Genomic DNA, 13,539 nt, shown 5'->3' on the forward strand with positions numbered 1-13,539 from the left:
ATGTTTTCTGTTAACATCACCTAAGTGAAGCTCATTGGGTGAGCTTCACTTTGGTGAAGGTCAATAGGTTCACTCAACCTATTGAGTTCCTGTTTCTTTAATCTTTGCCACTTAACTACTCCCACAGTTTTTGTGCTATTTTCACCATTCAAATTTTAAACTGTTCTGCTATTTCTGCTAATGCCAGCTACAGGGCTCTGGCCTGTAGCTGAATTCCCTCTTACTTTTGCTGTTTTGCTTCCACCACAATAAAATCACACTTGCTGCACAGTGCTTTCTCTCTCTCAGTGTACTTCAATCTCTGTTTTCTGCATTATTCATTCGCTTATTACGCACAAGTCATGTACAGTGCTGTCGGCCGCTGTTTTGTTTTTCTTCAAAAATGACCTCCAAGCAATTCAATTCAATTCAATTTTATTTATATAGCGCCAAATCACAACAAAAGTCGCCTCAAGGCGCTTTATATTGTACAGTAGATAGCACAATATTAAATACAGAGAAAAACCCAACAATCATATCATATGACCCCCTATGAGCAAGCACTTTGGCGACAGTGGAAAGGAAAAACTCCCTTTTAACAGGAAGAAAACCTCCGGTTTCAAGCAGGCAGCAGCAAACAGGTCATCAGAGGCCGAGATGATGATTAAGTTTAACATTGTCTACAATGTCTACTACTGCCAAAGCACTTTAAGAACAAGGACTTTCAGTAGCTTATCTTTCTTGTAGAATGGTGCTCCAAATAAAGAACTTTGTGTTGACAAGACTGTTAGTTAATAATTTAAACATCAATATTGCCTGTATGGGCAGCAATTTTTTATTTATTTATTTTTTAAAAGCGCACATGTAAAACTACGGTGTTAAGCGATGCGGTTGAAAAATTTGTGTGCACCTAAGAAAAAAGTTAGGCGCACCAGTGTAACCATGGAAAAAGTTAGTCTAGAGCCCTGCAGCTCTATCTTTTGGTGCTCATAACTTTTATGCATTTTTAAATATTAAGCTTTTTAACATTTCAACTCGTCATATCTTCTAAACCGGGGACTCCAGAGACATGAGCCTTGTGCCAATATCTTCAGACACTCCTGACGGTCACGGTAAAAGAATTTTTTTTCATACCGTTTACCGTTTTCCCTACAGTAGATTGCATTGCAACATAGTCACTGAAATATCTCTTCTTGACAGATATTTGCCTGTTCAAATGTAAACAGATACTCATTCATATTCTGAATCAAAGGTTTCAGATTCAGACACCTTTTGACAAGAAGGGCAGCTCTCTAGCATCTTACCCCCTCCTTACATACTACTTCAAATATAACATGTACTGTCAGTTTAATATAGTTAAATACAAGGGGAAAACAATAAAACACATTATTGTAAAGAATATCAGGGATATTTTTAAGTCCTGGTGAGAAATTTTGCAAAACTCTTACTTTCATCCTAGTGGATAACAGGGGGAGCAATTGGTCAACTTAAGTCACCTATAAAAATCTCTGATTTTAACGAAACATTTGACAAAAAATGCTTCTTGATTTTAATGTACAGTGGGGGGAAATAATTAATTTTTCCACTCCTGAATTTTCAAGTTTGCTCACTTACAAAGAAATGAACAGTCATCCTGTAGATTTTTTGACTACTGCTTGGCAACTCAAAGCTTCACCTCTGTCCATAAAATTTCTATAGGTACTTAGCCCCATCCTATGGCCCCTCAATGTATTGAAGTCTTCCTGTAACTTTAGCAGAAAAACAGACCCAAAGCATAATGTTTTCACCTCCGTGCTTGACTCTGGGGATTTTGGGGTTAAACTAGACATTTCCCTTTCTCTAAACACAGCAGCTCAAGTTTATGCCAAGAGCTGGGTTTTTGTGTCATCTGACACAGCACTTTCTCACAAGCCTACTTGTGAGAAAGTAGGCTTGCTCACTGGCAAACTTAAGATGGGCCTGCAATGTGCCTTGTAGATTTTAGTCTGCTTAGTGTGTGACTATTGCTGTTCTGTCTATAGATCATTAACAAGCGTCTCTTATGCAGTTTTAATCTGATTCACCACCTTTCTCATGATTATCCACAACCCATGAGGCACGATCTTGCATGGAGCTGCAGACCAAGGACAGTTGATGCTCATTTATATGTCTTCCATTTTTAAAAAAGCACGCCAACAGTTGTCACCTTCTCAGCATACTTCTTTCTGATAGTCTTATAGTCCATTCCGGTCATCCAGCATCGCAACAGGTCTACAGCCTGTCCCTAGTATCTTTTAATAGCTTTTTGTTCTTACCCATGGTGGATAGTTGTGCTTTATACACACAACAAATTAAGAATACCTGGAATAGCTGTATTTGATTTATTGATAACAATCTGTCTGCCCAACACATTCTCACTCCCAAAGCACAACATTTTATGCCAGGTGATTACGCCTCCGGGCACCCAACACGTCCCTATATTATGACATTGGAAAAATGAGGAACCATGAGAAATATTTGGAATGAGTGTATGTTCGTTTTACTTAACTTGCTTTGGAAAACAATATCTAACGTTGTTAAAGTGCTGGTTAAGGTTAGGGATAAGGTTATGGTTAGGGCTGGAATGCACAGCTGGAACGTGTATGACCGCGGAAGCGTCATTCTACTGGATTTCATCCATAACCTGGCGCATAGCATAAGAACGCGGAATGTCACCTTTCGCGTTCTGCAAAAACGCCTCGGGACTTGTCAAATCGTCAGTATATTAAGCCTCGGGAGTGAGAACGGTCTGGTGTGCCATATGGGCAAACAACCAATCCTTTGGGAGCCAGAATTCTGATTGCGGTTTAGGGGATAAAATATTAATTTCACTAAATGACACAAATCGATTTCAAACATTTGTGTATGAATGTGTTTTTTGTTTTTTTCTGGATTGTGTGACATTCTGTCAAACTTACACATTCAGCAGGAGAACAAATAATTATTTCAGACCACTGTAAAGTGTATGATAATTAGAAATGTTATTTTACTACATCCACAATTTCCACTCATGAAACAATACAGGAGTCCCTTTCTGGTTTCTGGACCATGAAGAGACCCAAACTACTGCTGGTGCTTTTATTGGTCGAGGAACTTTTCAGGCAAGGGATTTGCCCCAGTTTCATCCTTCTTGTCCAAGAATGAGGTGCTTCTTGTATATTCCAGGGATTTGTTGCTAGCTCTCTGGCATGGAGGGGGACACGCTGCTGAGGAGATCAGGAGGATCTTGATCTCAATGACCCCTCTATAAAAACCAACACACTATAAATAAAGCATAAAATCTAAACATATAAGTGCGAGGAGTTTCAAAAGAACAAGCACAGAAAAATGGTACAGTCAAAAAAAAGGACAAAACAAGAGCAACATCCATCAAACGGTTAGTTACCACTTTGTCCAAGTTTTGTCGAAGTCCTGAATTCTGCGACTTTTCAGGAGCTCAGCTTCCCTTCTTTCCTAACCATGAGCCCTCCACTGAGCAGTAGTAGTTCTCTGACTGTAGCAGATCACTCCTGTTATTGCTTCCAAGGTTACTCTGTTAGAAGCTAAGGGTTTAAACAATTAAATTTGCACAATTAAATCTAAAATAAAAGGAAGACGGGTCCTTATGTAAGTATCCACTTTCAAAGCAGTACCGCCACAACCTTGGTGGGCCAAGTAAATCATGTTAGCATCATAAAGCACTGTTTTCAACCATATTTATTTACAATTTGGAAAAAGAAATTTGGTGAATTAATTAGCAGTTATTCTGCTGTATTTGCTGTATAGCAGTAGAAATACTAAAAAAGGACACTGAAATCTTAAAGAACAGAAGAGTTCTAAAGCAACTTCTGAAACCTCTGTACTACTGTCCCATTAGTCCTGTTATATATTATCATATACCTTTTATCAATAATTTAAAAAAAACAAAAAACGGTAGTCCCTTCTATTACTAGAACACGTTGCAAAGTTGCCTTCTGGTAGTTCGATCTCCTCAGTTCTGACTACCTTCCCTCTCTTCGTTACCATCCGACTACACTTCTCTTATATATATACTTCTACATGCACAGGAGTCTGATTATAATGCAGATATTGCACGTACAGTTAAGATATGCACATTTCTGAGGTTGTGTTGTAGTGTGGGGTTATTATTGCACATCCAGGTTTCAAGCTTCACTGTGATCCTATCTTTCAGGTCAGTTCCTCTTGCACTCAAAGATCCTTCTTCCGGTGCACTTGGTACCCAATCTCGGGTGGGGGTGATGATACCTGTCGTCCTGCCTCCCCCTTGCTGTTGCAATCTCTAGCCATGAGAGTAGGTCCTTCTTCTGAATGTTGAAACACCAGTTGTTTCGCCGTCAATCTGGATGCTGAGTATCAAAGATTCCATAAGTCCCTCATCCTATTCATGTAACCCCTTCCGTTGGGGTTACTTATGTAGTAGCATTGCAACAGCACCCTGTTTTTATTTCTTGCCCACTTATGCCTCCTTGTTCCAATAGCCCACTACGCTATCCAGCAACTATCTGCCTCTTGCTCTATGGCAGCTAGGATAGGCTCCAAATATTAAGCTCAGCATTCAGGCCAAAAAGTTCAGTCTTTGTTTCATCAAGCCAGAAATGATGTTTTTCATGGTCTGTGAGTCCTGGATGACATCCTGTCCTTTACTGAGGAGTGGCTTCTGTCTGGCCGCTCTACCATACAGGCATAATTGGTAGAATGGTGCAGAAATGGCTGTCCTTCTGGAAGACTGTTTTCTCTCAACAGAGCAACTCTGGAGCTCTGTCAGAGTGACCAGAGTCATCTCCCTGATTAAGGCCTTTCCATCCCAAACTAATTATAACCTATTAAATGCTTAATCATTAATTAGGTTATAAATGACCTATGCTGTTTCTGTCATGACTGTTAGAATCTTTACCCCTACTGAAACACTGTATTAAACATTGTGGGGAGTAAGAAAATCTTAGGACTTGTCAGAAACACCCAGCAATATTTTCTTCCTTCACAGGTGCAGTGGGTGAGCCAGCATCGGAAACAACAGCCTCCAGAGAGCGAGCCCACGACCGTGGACGCTCCCATGAAAGGAAACACCATCATTCCTCTGCAGACAAACAGCGCTACTACTCCTGTGACCGCTACTGCAGCCGGGGACAGTGCCACTCGAAATCTTCCACCGCCAGCTGTGCCGCCTCTCCAAGTGAAGGGCTGGAAACCAGCAACAAGCAGGTGGGCAGGCATGTTCTTTTTGACTAAGGTCATCTTTGAGCTTTCATTTTTTTAATGTCATTCTTGTTAGTTTAGCTTAAGGCTTCTTCTTTTTTTGCAAATTCCCCCATTTCCCACCATTTCTCCTCCTACTCATCATTCAAATCGACTTGGGCTTTCCATAATGACGATTCAGGTATTTGTGGCTTTAGGGGGGGGGCCAACACATAGGATAATATATTTTTCTCTTTTTCTTCAAATCAGGCTCTTTTATTCCAATTTTTACTTTCTTTTGAAAGAATTTATAAATGCAACTATACGGTTTGGATTGTTTTACACCTATGATTTGGCCCATGTCTTCAATGATAAGTATGGCTTGGGCAACTCACTTCTTTTAGCCATGGACATATGTCACACTCTAGAGTATTACACAGTCCAGCTTCTTGTAAGATATACTCACATGTACAGTCGATGTTACCACAGGAATATCTGACTGTAGGATCAACTTTCAGGAGACAGCCATACAGCATTTATACAACATGCCTTATCCAGCTTGGTGTTAATGTTAAATAATCTAATTTGATAACTCAGAAGGAAAAGTGTGCTATCATCCTGGGTCCATCTGCCTGTCTGTCCATCCGTCAATCCATCTATTTTCTTCCACTTATTCGGGACTGGGTTGTGGGGGCAGGAGTCCTCCTCCAGCTTATCCTGGGGAACACCAAGATGTTTTCAGGCCAGCCAAGACATGGAATCTCTCAAGCATATCCTGGTTCTGCCTCCAGTGGAACATGCCCGAAGAAACTCACCGAGAAGGTGCCCAGGAGGCATTCTTGATAGATGCCCAAACCACCTCAACTGGATCATTTTGATGTGGAAGAGTAGCAGCTCTAGTCTGGGCCCCTCTCAGATGGCTGAACTCCTCACCCTATTTCTAAGGGAGAGGCCAGCCACCTTTCAGAGAAAGCTGTTTGTACCCGTGATCTCATTCTTTCGATCACAGTGCCCTTCCTGGTCTTGTTGTCATTCGCCACATGAGTGTTGCAGTCTCCCAGTAGGATTCACCAGATTGAGCACCCCACCTAGTGAATCCAAGAAGTCTGGGTACTCTGAACAGTTGCATAAGTGCAAACGCCAGTCTAACCCTGTTCCTGACTCAGTGGCACAAGGAAACAGCTCTCTAATCCACCGTTAAAACCCTATGTACCAGTAGCTAGCCAAGCGGAAACAATAATACGCACCTCAGCCCGCCCCCTCAGTCACTCATCAAGGGCAACTTCAGACTGGAATCGAGTCGTCCCTCTCCAGGAGACTGGTTCCAGAACCTGAGCAGTGCATTGAGGTGACCCCAAATATATTTAAGTATCTCTCAACCTCTAGCACTAGTTCAGGCTACTTCCCCACCAGAGAGGTGACATTTTGTGTTCCAATATCCAGCCTTGATAGCCAGGGATTGGACAAGCAGGGCCCCCAACCTTGACTGCTGTGTGACAGACATTGAACCCAACCCCTAGTGCGCCTCATGCAGGTAGTGGACTTACAGGAAGGAACTAAAATAAGTAAACTGCAGAGTTTTTTTTTTTTTTAAGCTAAAATATGTGAAGGTACATTTATAGATTCTTTCAAGTGAAGTAAAAAATGTGATTAAAAGAGCCTGATATGAACCTAAAGACGTGCTGTCTAGCTTGACCAATACATTGGTCTATGTATTGCTCCCTTAAAAGCCAGAAATAGCTGAATTGTCATCAAGAGAGGCACAAGCTGATCTAATTGAGTAGGACACGAAATGGTGGAATTTAGAGCAATTTGAAAATAAATTAGTTGACTTAATCTGAAAGATAAAGGTTTACATTGAAAAAGTCTCTTACCACAACTTCCACTGGTAAAAAGGATGAATGAAAGAGTGCAGAACACAGAACTATACAGTGAGAAACAATGAAATAACAGATAAGTGAGATTAAGAAAAGCGAGAAAAAAAACAATGCAAACTGGAAACTTTAAAGAATAGCAAAGCATAACACTATTTATCCACATAGTGTTATGCGACAGTTTTTACATCATATACACTTAACCTGTGCATGTATTTTAGATAACTGGGAACCTTTTCCATTTCAGCTGGGTGTTACAAGTCAATTAGTGCCTGTGAAAAATATTAACTTATCAATATCAGCATTTAATATAAATACAATATATAGTAAAAGTCTTGAGCCACCCTTCATTTCTTTATATTTTGCAATAAAATTTAAAATAAGAGTAGTAATTTATTGAAACATACAAACAAAGATGGAAATACAGTATATATGGCAAAATAGTGTTTGTACAGTTAAAACAAGCTTAGAACTCAGTATTTTGTACTAATGTCTAAATGTTCCCTACAAAACTTGATTCTTTTCATTTTTTAAGTATTCTTCAGGAATAGTTCTCCAGCTTTCTTGACCTGTTTTTTTCCCCAGTTATTTTCAAGATGATCAAACTTCACTTCAGTAATGTTGAAGTCCAGGCTCTGTGGAGGCATGGAGTCCTGGTATGCTTTTACTGCATTGGCAGTATATCTGGGACCATTTTCATGCTAAAAGATGAAGCTCTTGCCATTCAGACGATTTTAAGATTTTGTTGCAAATTGGATCAAAATCTGGCTCTGCTTTTCTGCTCTCATAATTCCATCAGTTTTAACAAGATTTCCAACACCATTAGCTGAAATGCAACCCCAAACCATGACAGAGACTCCACCATACTTTACAGATGCCTGTAGACACTTACTCTTGCAGTGAACATGTGTTCCACTGTAAACTTTGCATTACTTAAGTCAAGTTGAATTGACTTGATATATTTGAATAAAAGTCATTGGACTGCTTTTTGTCTGCATATTACCATATATGACAGAGCATCAGCAAATGTGTGATATAGACAAGCAGAAATTAAATGCAGACTGTTGTGATTGCTCTGCATGTTTTTAGTGCTTTCTTCTCTGTCTGCTTCCAGTATAGCCTCTCATGGCCTTTCGCTTTTCTTCCCACTTTGTCTTTTTCATCATGTCCCTCTGTGATTATCTATCCATTTGTGCGTCTTTATTTTTGTCTTCTCTGTCCCTCTTATGTTCGCTGTTATCTTACCATGTACATGTATTTTGGTGTCTTTCTTTTCTTTTCTTCCCTTGGGTGGCTCTGTACCTATACATATCCTTCCCATTTTCCTTTCTTCTCTGGCATATTTTCTTTTTCCTCATCATTTCAAATTGCTTGTCCAATTTTCATCTAGGGCAGTGGTTGGGTTAAAGGCAGCCCAGTGGCACTGAGCTCCAATACTAGCACGCCAAGCCGTGGACGTCGGCAGCTCCCCAAGATCCCCCACACCCCGCGACCCGGGGTGGCTTACAAGACTGCCAATTCCTCTCCTGTGCATTTTGTGTCCAGCCAGACCTCTCTGAGTCCCGGCCGGCTAAGCCGTGGCCTCTCAGAGCACAATGGCCTCCGTTACAGTGGCTCTCACCACTTCCCCTGCCCCGTCACTCGTATCAGCTCAGAGCCCTTCCTGGGCCAGGGCCAGGGCAAGGCCCTGGGTAGCCTCTATGGCAGCCTCCGGGACCAGCTGCAAGTCTTCCAGGATATGGCGGCGCTGTCTCCCAGCCCCTGTGCTGGACACTCCTCTTGGAACGCACTGCCTCGCATGATGGGAGCCTTGTCTCCTGCTCAACAACAGAACCTTGGTATGCCCAATGGGTACCACATCAGCTTTGGGGGTAGCACCAGCCCAGGCTCTGGCGTCAGGGCACCCAGGTGTTACCAGGAGGCAGTGAAGGATGAATGGTGCTAGCATGGCTTTAAACAAACCTTTTTAATGCATTTTTGAGGAATTGTGATGAGTTTTATCATCTTCTTTGAAGGCTTTAGTTTACATCATCACTGTGTGTGTTTAATGCTTTATTGTAATCCTAACTTGGAGATCTTAAGTTATGGAGAACATCTGGGGAGAATGCTTTAAGGGGGTAATATTTGAATGTGAATAGAAAAGTATCCTCTTTATCAAAGCGCTTGTAGCAGAAAAGCAGACTTTTTGTCAATATCAGATGTCTTTCAGTGCCTGTTCTTGATTTGCTATTGACACCACCATACTGATCCTCAAGCAACTTTCCATATAATATATATATAATAAAATATATTGAGGTAATAACTCGGTGTACTTGTAAATGGTAAATGACCTGGTTCTTCTCAAATAGCGCTTTTCTACTCTGCCCGAGCATTTAAAGCATATAGCAGTTATACAACTTACCGCATTCACCCATTCATACTTTTGCTTTTTTCCTATGCTTTTTGTATGCAAGTGCTTTCTATCTAACATTCCCTCCAATAGATCCTTGGGAGAGCAACTTAGTGCTAGTATCGTGCCCAAAGATATTTGGCATGCAGATTGGAACAGCCACAGATCAAAACGCAAACCCTTCTGCTTTACAGATGACCCGCTCTGCCTCTTGAGCTATAGCACCCTCTTAGTAATATATACTAATTTATTCTGCTGCTTCATTTCTTGTTGTTTGTTATTGCTGATCTGTTATCCTAGACAAGATTCAGTTTATTTTTGTTGTTGTTGTTTTTGTTTTTTTTAATGCTCCACTAATTTATTATCTAGTCTGTAGTTGTGCCTGCTGCCAAACAGGTAGTGCTCAATGAGTTTAACAGATAACTGCTTAATGCTCGTCAATGAGAGCCACGAGACCCAATGCTCAACTGTAGTGTATACACAAAAGATGGACAGGCTTGCTTAGCAACTCTACACACATTATTCACATTATTATTTAATGTGAATAATAATAATAATAATACTAATCATTTGCTGTGGTTATTTTATACAGTTTTACAAAATATCAGCCACATGTTCAGAATTCAAATTAATAACAACAAGCAATTCAGCTGAACTTAAAGAACACAAAGCATGAACTGAAAGGCCTAAGCAAATGCACATTTGCACATGCATGCTCATAGCCATATGCCAAGATATGCCATGCAATTAGCATAGAAGCTCCTCTCGATGAGTGAAGATAAGCTAAACCACAGGGCGGTACAAATATGTTTGTAACAACAAACCTAATCAGACACTTAAATCTTCTCCACCAAGCTGAACATAGACATTTTAAAGAAGTTAACAGAGGCAAAGTGGCTAGGATTAAAGTAGAGCTGGGCGATATAAGATTTTTTCATATCACGATATATTTTTTTCATTTCAGGCGATAACGATATATATCACGATATAAGCCAAATAACTATATTTGTAAGATTCAAATGTGCCGTTGCTCACAAGTAAAATATGAAATAATCAGCAGCTTGTTTTGATTTAAATATTTATTTCCCATAATAAGTTCAACAGTGTAGATGTACTTAAGGAACATGAGACTTCAGTTTCAGATAAATAAAGGCAAATATTGCAAACTACACAAAAGGCAGCCGCTAAAGTGTTTAAGTTTCAAAATAGAACAAACAAAACAGACTACTAAATTGTCAGTTCCACTTAGAAACAAAATATTAATTCTAAAAATAAATCTTAGTTTGTTTTACAGAAGAACAGACAAAATTGACTAACTTATATAATATTGCTTTGGAAGCGCTGTCTGAGAGAAATGTTTACGTCCAGGGAGTTGGTAACGAGGATCCATTACCCTAATTAGCTGCTTGAATCCTTCATTTTCGACCGTGTTTATTGGTAGCATGTCTTTAGCAAGACAGTAGGCTATGGCATTCGTTATGTTGCTATGTCTCTTAGCTTTTTTGTCATATGGTAAGACGCTGGAGAAAGCCGACTCAATTGACTGTTGCTGCTTCACAGGGATTCCCCTGGTTGTTTTCGATGACGAATTAGCGCTTTCAGTCAGAGATTGAGCGTGCTCTAGTGGGTGGCACTGCTTCAGGTGATTAAAAAAAAAGGTTTGTTGTATTTCCAGACTTTGTGGGAACATGCTTTCGGCACAATTTACAGTGCGCGCTTTTTTCAGTGTTTTTGTCAGACTTCAAATAGCCGAAATACCGCCACACTACGGAACTTCTCTGGCCCTTCCTTTCGACAATCTCTCCGGCATTGGAACCGTCATCTGTTCTCTTCGGTAACCTGGTCACCCAAGCTCTCGGTTGATTTTTCTTTAGTCGGCACACTCATTTCCTCCATTACCCAAACAAATACACATGTGCGGCTTGGCACTTGTGCTGTACGTAACAAGTTACGTGACGTGACGCTGCGGCTGTGATTGGTTCGGCTCTGCGCTACTTAATTTGTATTGGCTATTCATTTTTTTTTTTTTTTTAATAAGAGAGGAAGATGAGGTCTATCGCAATAGTTTCATTTTTCTATCGAGAAAAAGTTATTTCGCAATACATATCGTTATCGTTCTATCGCCCAGCTCTAGATTAAAGATAGCTCAGAGCCAGCCATAAGTAAGCTGCTATAAGCAAAAGATCAAAGTAGTTGCAAGGACAATTACAGATATAGATAAGAGAAAAGGAATGGTGTTTGTATATATAAAAACATACTGGAAAAATCTGTTTCACCTTTTTTGTGTGGTAAGGTTAAATATATCACGTAAGGGTGAGTGTACAGCAACTCATTTTCAGTTTATTTTTTTATTTATTTTTTTTATGTACTCTTGCCAATAGCATTTTCAATTGTTTCAGTGAGAGTCTAATTTTGAAATTCAGGAGTTTAGAAATGTATTTTGTTTTGAAAACAATATTTTGCCAAAGTGGCTACGTTTCACTTGTATATGCTGTCAATTGCAGTTCTTAGAAAGTAAATTAGAATCATTAAAATTGAGCATCAGCACGTCATACTTAGAAAAAATATTGGAAATTGGAATTGGCCAAGAAAATTGTAATCAATATATCTCTTTATTTAGTCAAACAATTAACCAAAAAACTATTTCTGTGAAGTAGGGTCTGCATCTTGTGTCTGATCAAGGAATAAAATCTGTTATTTTCACAGATGAGATAATGTTTTACAATTATAATTTACACTAACCATTCTTTAGTTGTTTAATTCTAATTCTGTTCTTCCAACTCTGCATTATAACAAGATATTTCATAATCTGTCATATGCATTGTAAATCATTTGTGATGTTACAATATTCTCTGGAGACCCAACCTATTCATTTATGTCCTATTCATTTATGTCCTATTCATTTATGTCAATTGTAATGGACATTTGACATTTGATTTAGAGCTACCCTACTAAGTTCTCAAGAGAGGACATCCTGGCCTTTCCAATTTAGCTCCAAAGAGGCAGGGAATCACACAAAAATAAGTTAAACTGAAAGAGGTTCTCAGGAGGCTATGACCATTACTTGCTGTCAGCTGTTGCATTTCAGAGTCAGTATGGTGGTTTCAACACTGTAAGTCACAGGATCAGGACAAAAATCAAGTCAGTAGTTTAATGAAATGGTATTTGAAAACCTCAGACATGACACTGTACAGATAGCTGTGCTGTCTTTAGCTTTGGACTTTACCATTCCATGATGATGCCTAATCCTTTTCAACATTCCCTCAGTGTCAGTGGAAAAGATGGAATTCAGACAGTGTCTAATTCATACCTCTGCAGAATTTAGGAATGAAGTAGCGCATGGTAGTGGAAATAGTTTAGTTTGTTTGTTTGATTGTTGTTGGGATTTTTTTTACTGAAAATTTTCCTTTCCTTTCCTAGATGTTCTCTCTCCATTGTGCACATTTTATACAATATGAGGAAAAACAAAGGAGTGTTTTATGTGAACTGCTTACAGTTTGCCATTGTTTCAGGTCTAATGTTTCTTACAGACTTCTTTGCGATGTTTTAAGACTAAGTGCCTCTCCTTTTAGATATACCGTAGAAAAAGATGCAATGTCACTGTTTTCTGATGCAGCCACATGAAAATAGATGTTTGATTCATTATATATATCTATGTCTGCAGGAAAATGTGTTGTATAGAAAGCCTTATCTGCAAGCAGAGTCAATATCTACACTTAAAAGACAGGAGTGAAAAATGAAGTTCTGTTTTTCTTGTATGTGGTAGTTTTTGATACCATGTAGTCATGTGGGTGGGAACTTAAGGATCAGCATTGTGGAAACGCTATGCTGGGATTTAATTATGAAAACTATAAATATATCATTCAATTTAAATTAAAGTCAGAAACTCAATTTGCATGCTAAGATGTTAGAACTGGTTAACTACCTGATATAACCTCTTTGTATATTTTTGGTAACGATGTCACAGTGAGAGCTTAGCAAGTATCTTATTCAGGTGGTAGAGTGTGAGTTGGGTCAGCTGCAGTGGATGGGTGTAGTTGGTTGTGGCTGTTTACTACCCAAAGTAGCAAGGATTGCTACTTTTTTTTTATCCATTTTTTGTCC

General features: G+C 39.4%; 1 protein-coding gene across 1 annotated transcript in view; it reads left to right on the plus strand.

The window, feature by feature from the left end:
- Positions 1 to 10,454, plus strand: part of cacna1ba (calcium channel, voltage-dependent, N type, alpha 1B subunit, a) — a 257,230-nt gene extending 246,776 nt beyond the window's left edge. The window contains exons 49-50 of the mRNA XM_065471832.1: positions 4,982 to 5,199; positions 8,437 to 10,454. Coding sequence (XP_065327904.1) covers positions 4,982 to 5,199; positions 8,437 to 8,991 — 773 coding nt within the window. The 3' untranslated portion in view covers positions 8,992 to 10,454. The remainder of the gene's footprint in view (positions 1 to 4,981; positions 5,200 to 8,436) is intronic.
- Positions 10,455 to 13,539: the final 3,085 nt, after the last annotated feature.

Source organism: Pelmatolapia mariae, linkage group LG12 (genome assembly GCF_036321145.2).
Source record: "Pelmatolapia mariae isolate MD_Pm_ZW linkage group LG12, Pm_UMD_F_2, whole genome shotgun sequence".
NCBI lineage: Eukaryota > Metazoa > Chordata > Actinopteri > Cichliformes > Cichlidae > Pelmatolapia > Pelmatolapia mariae.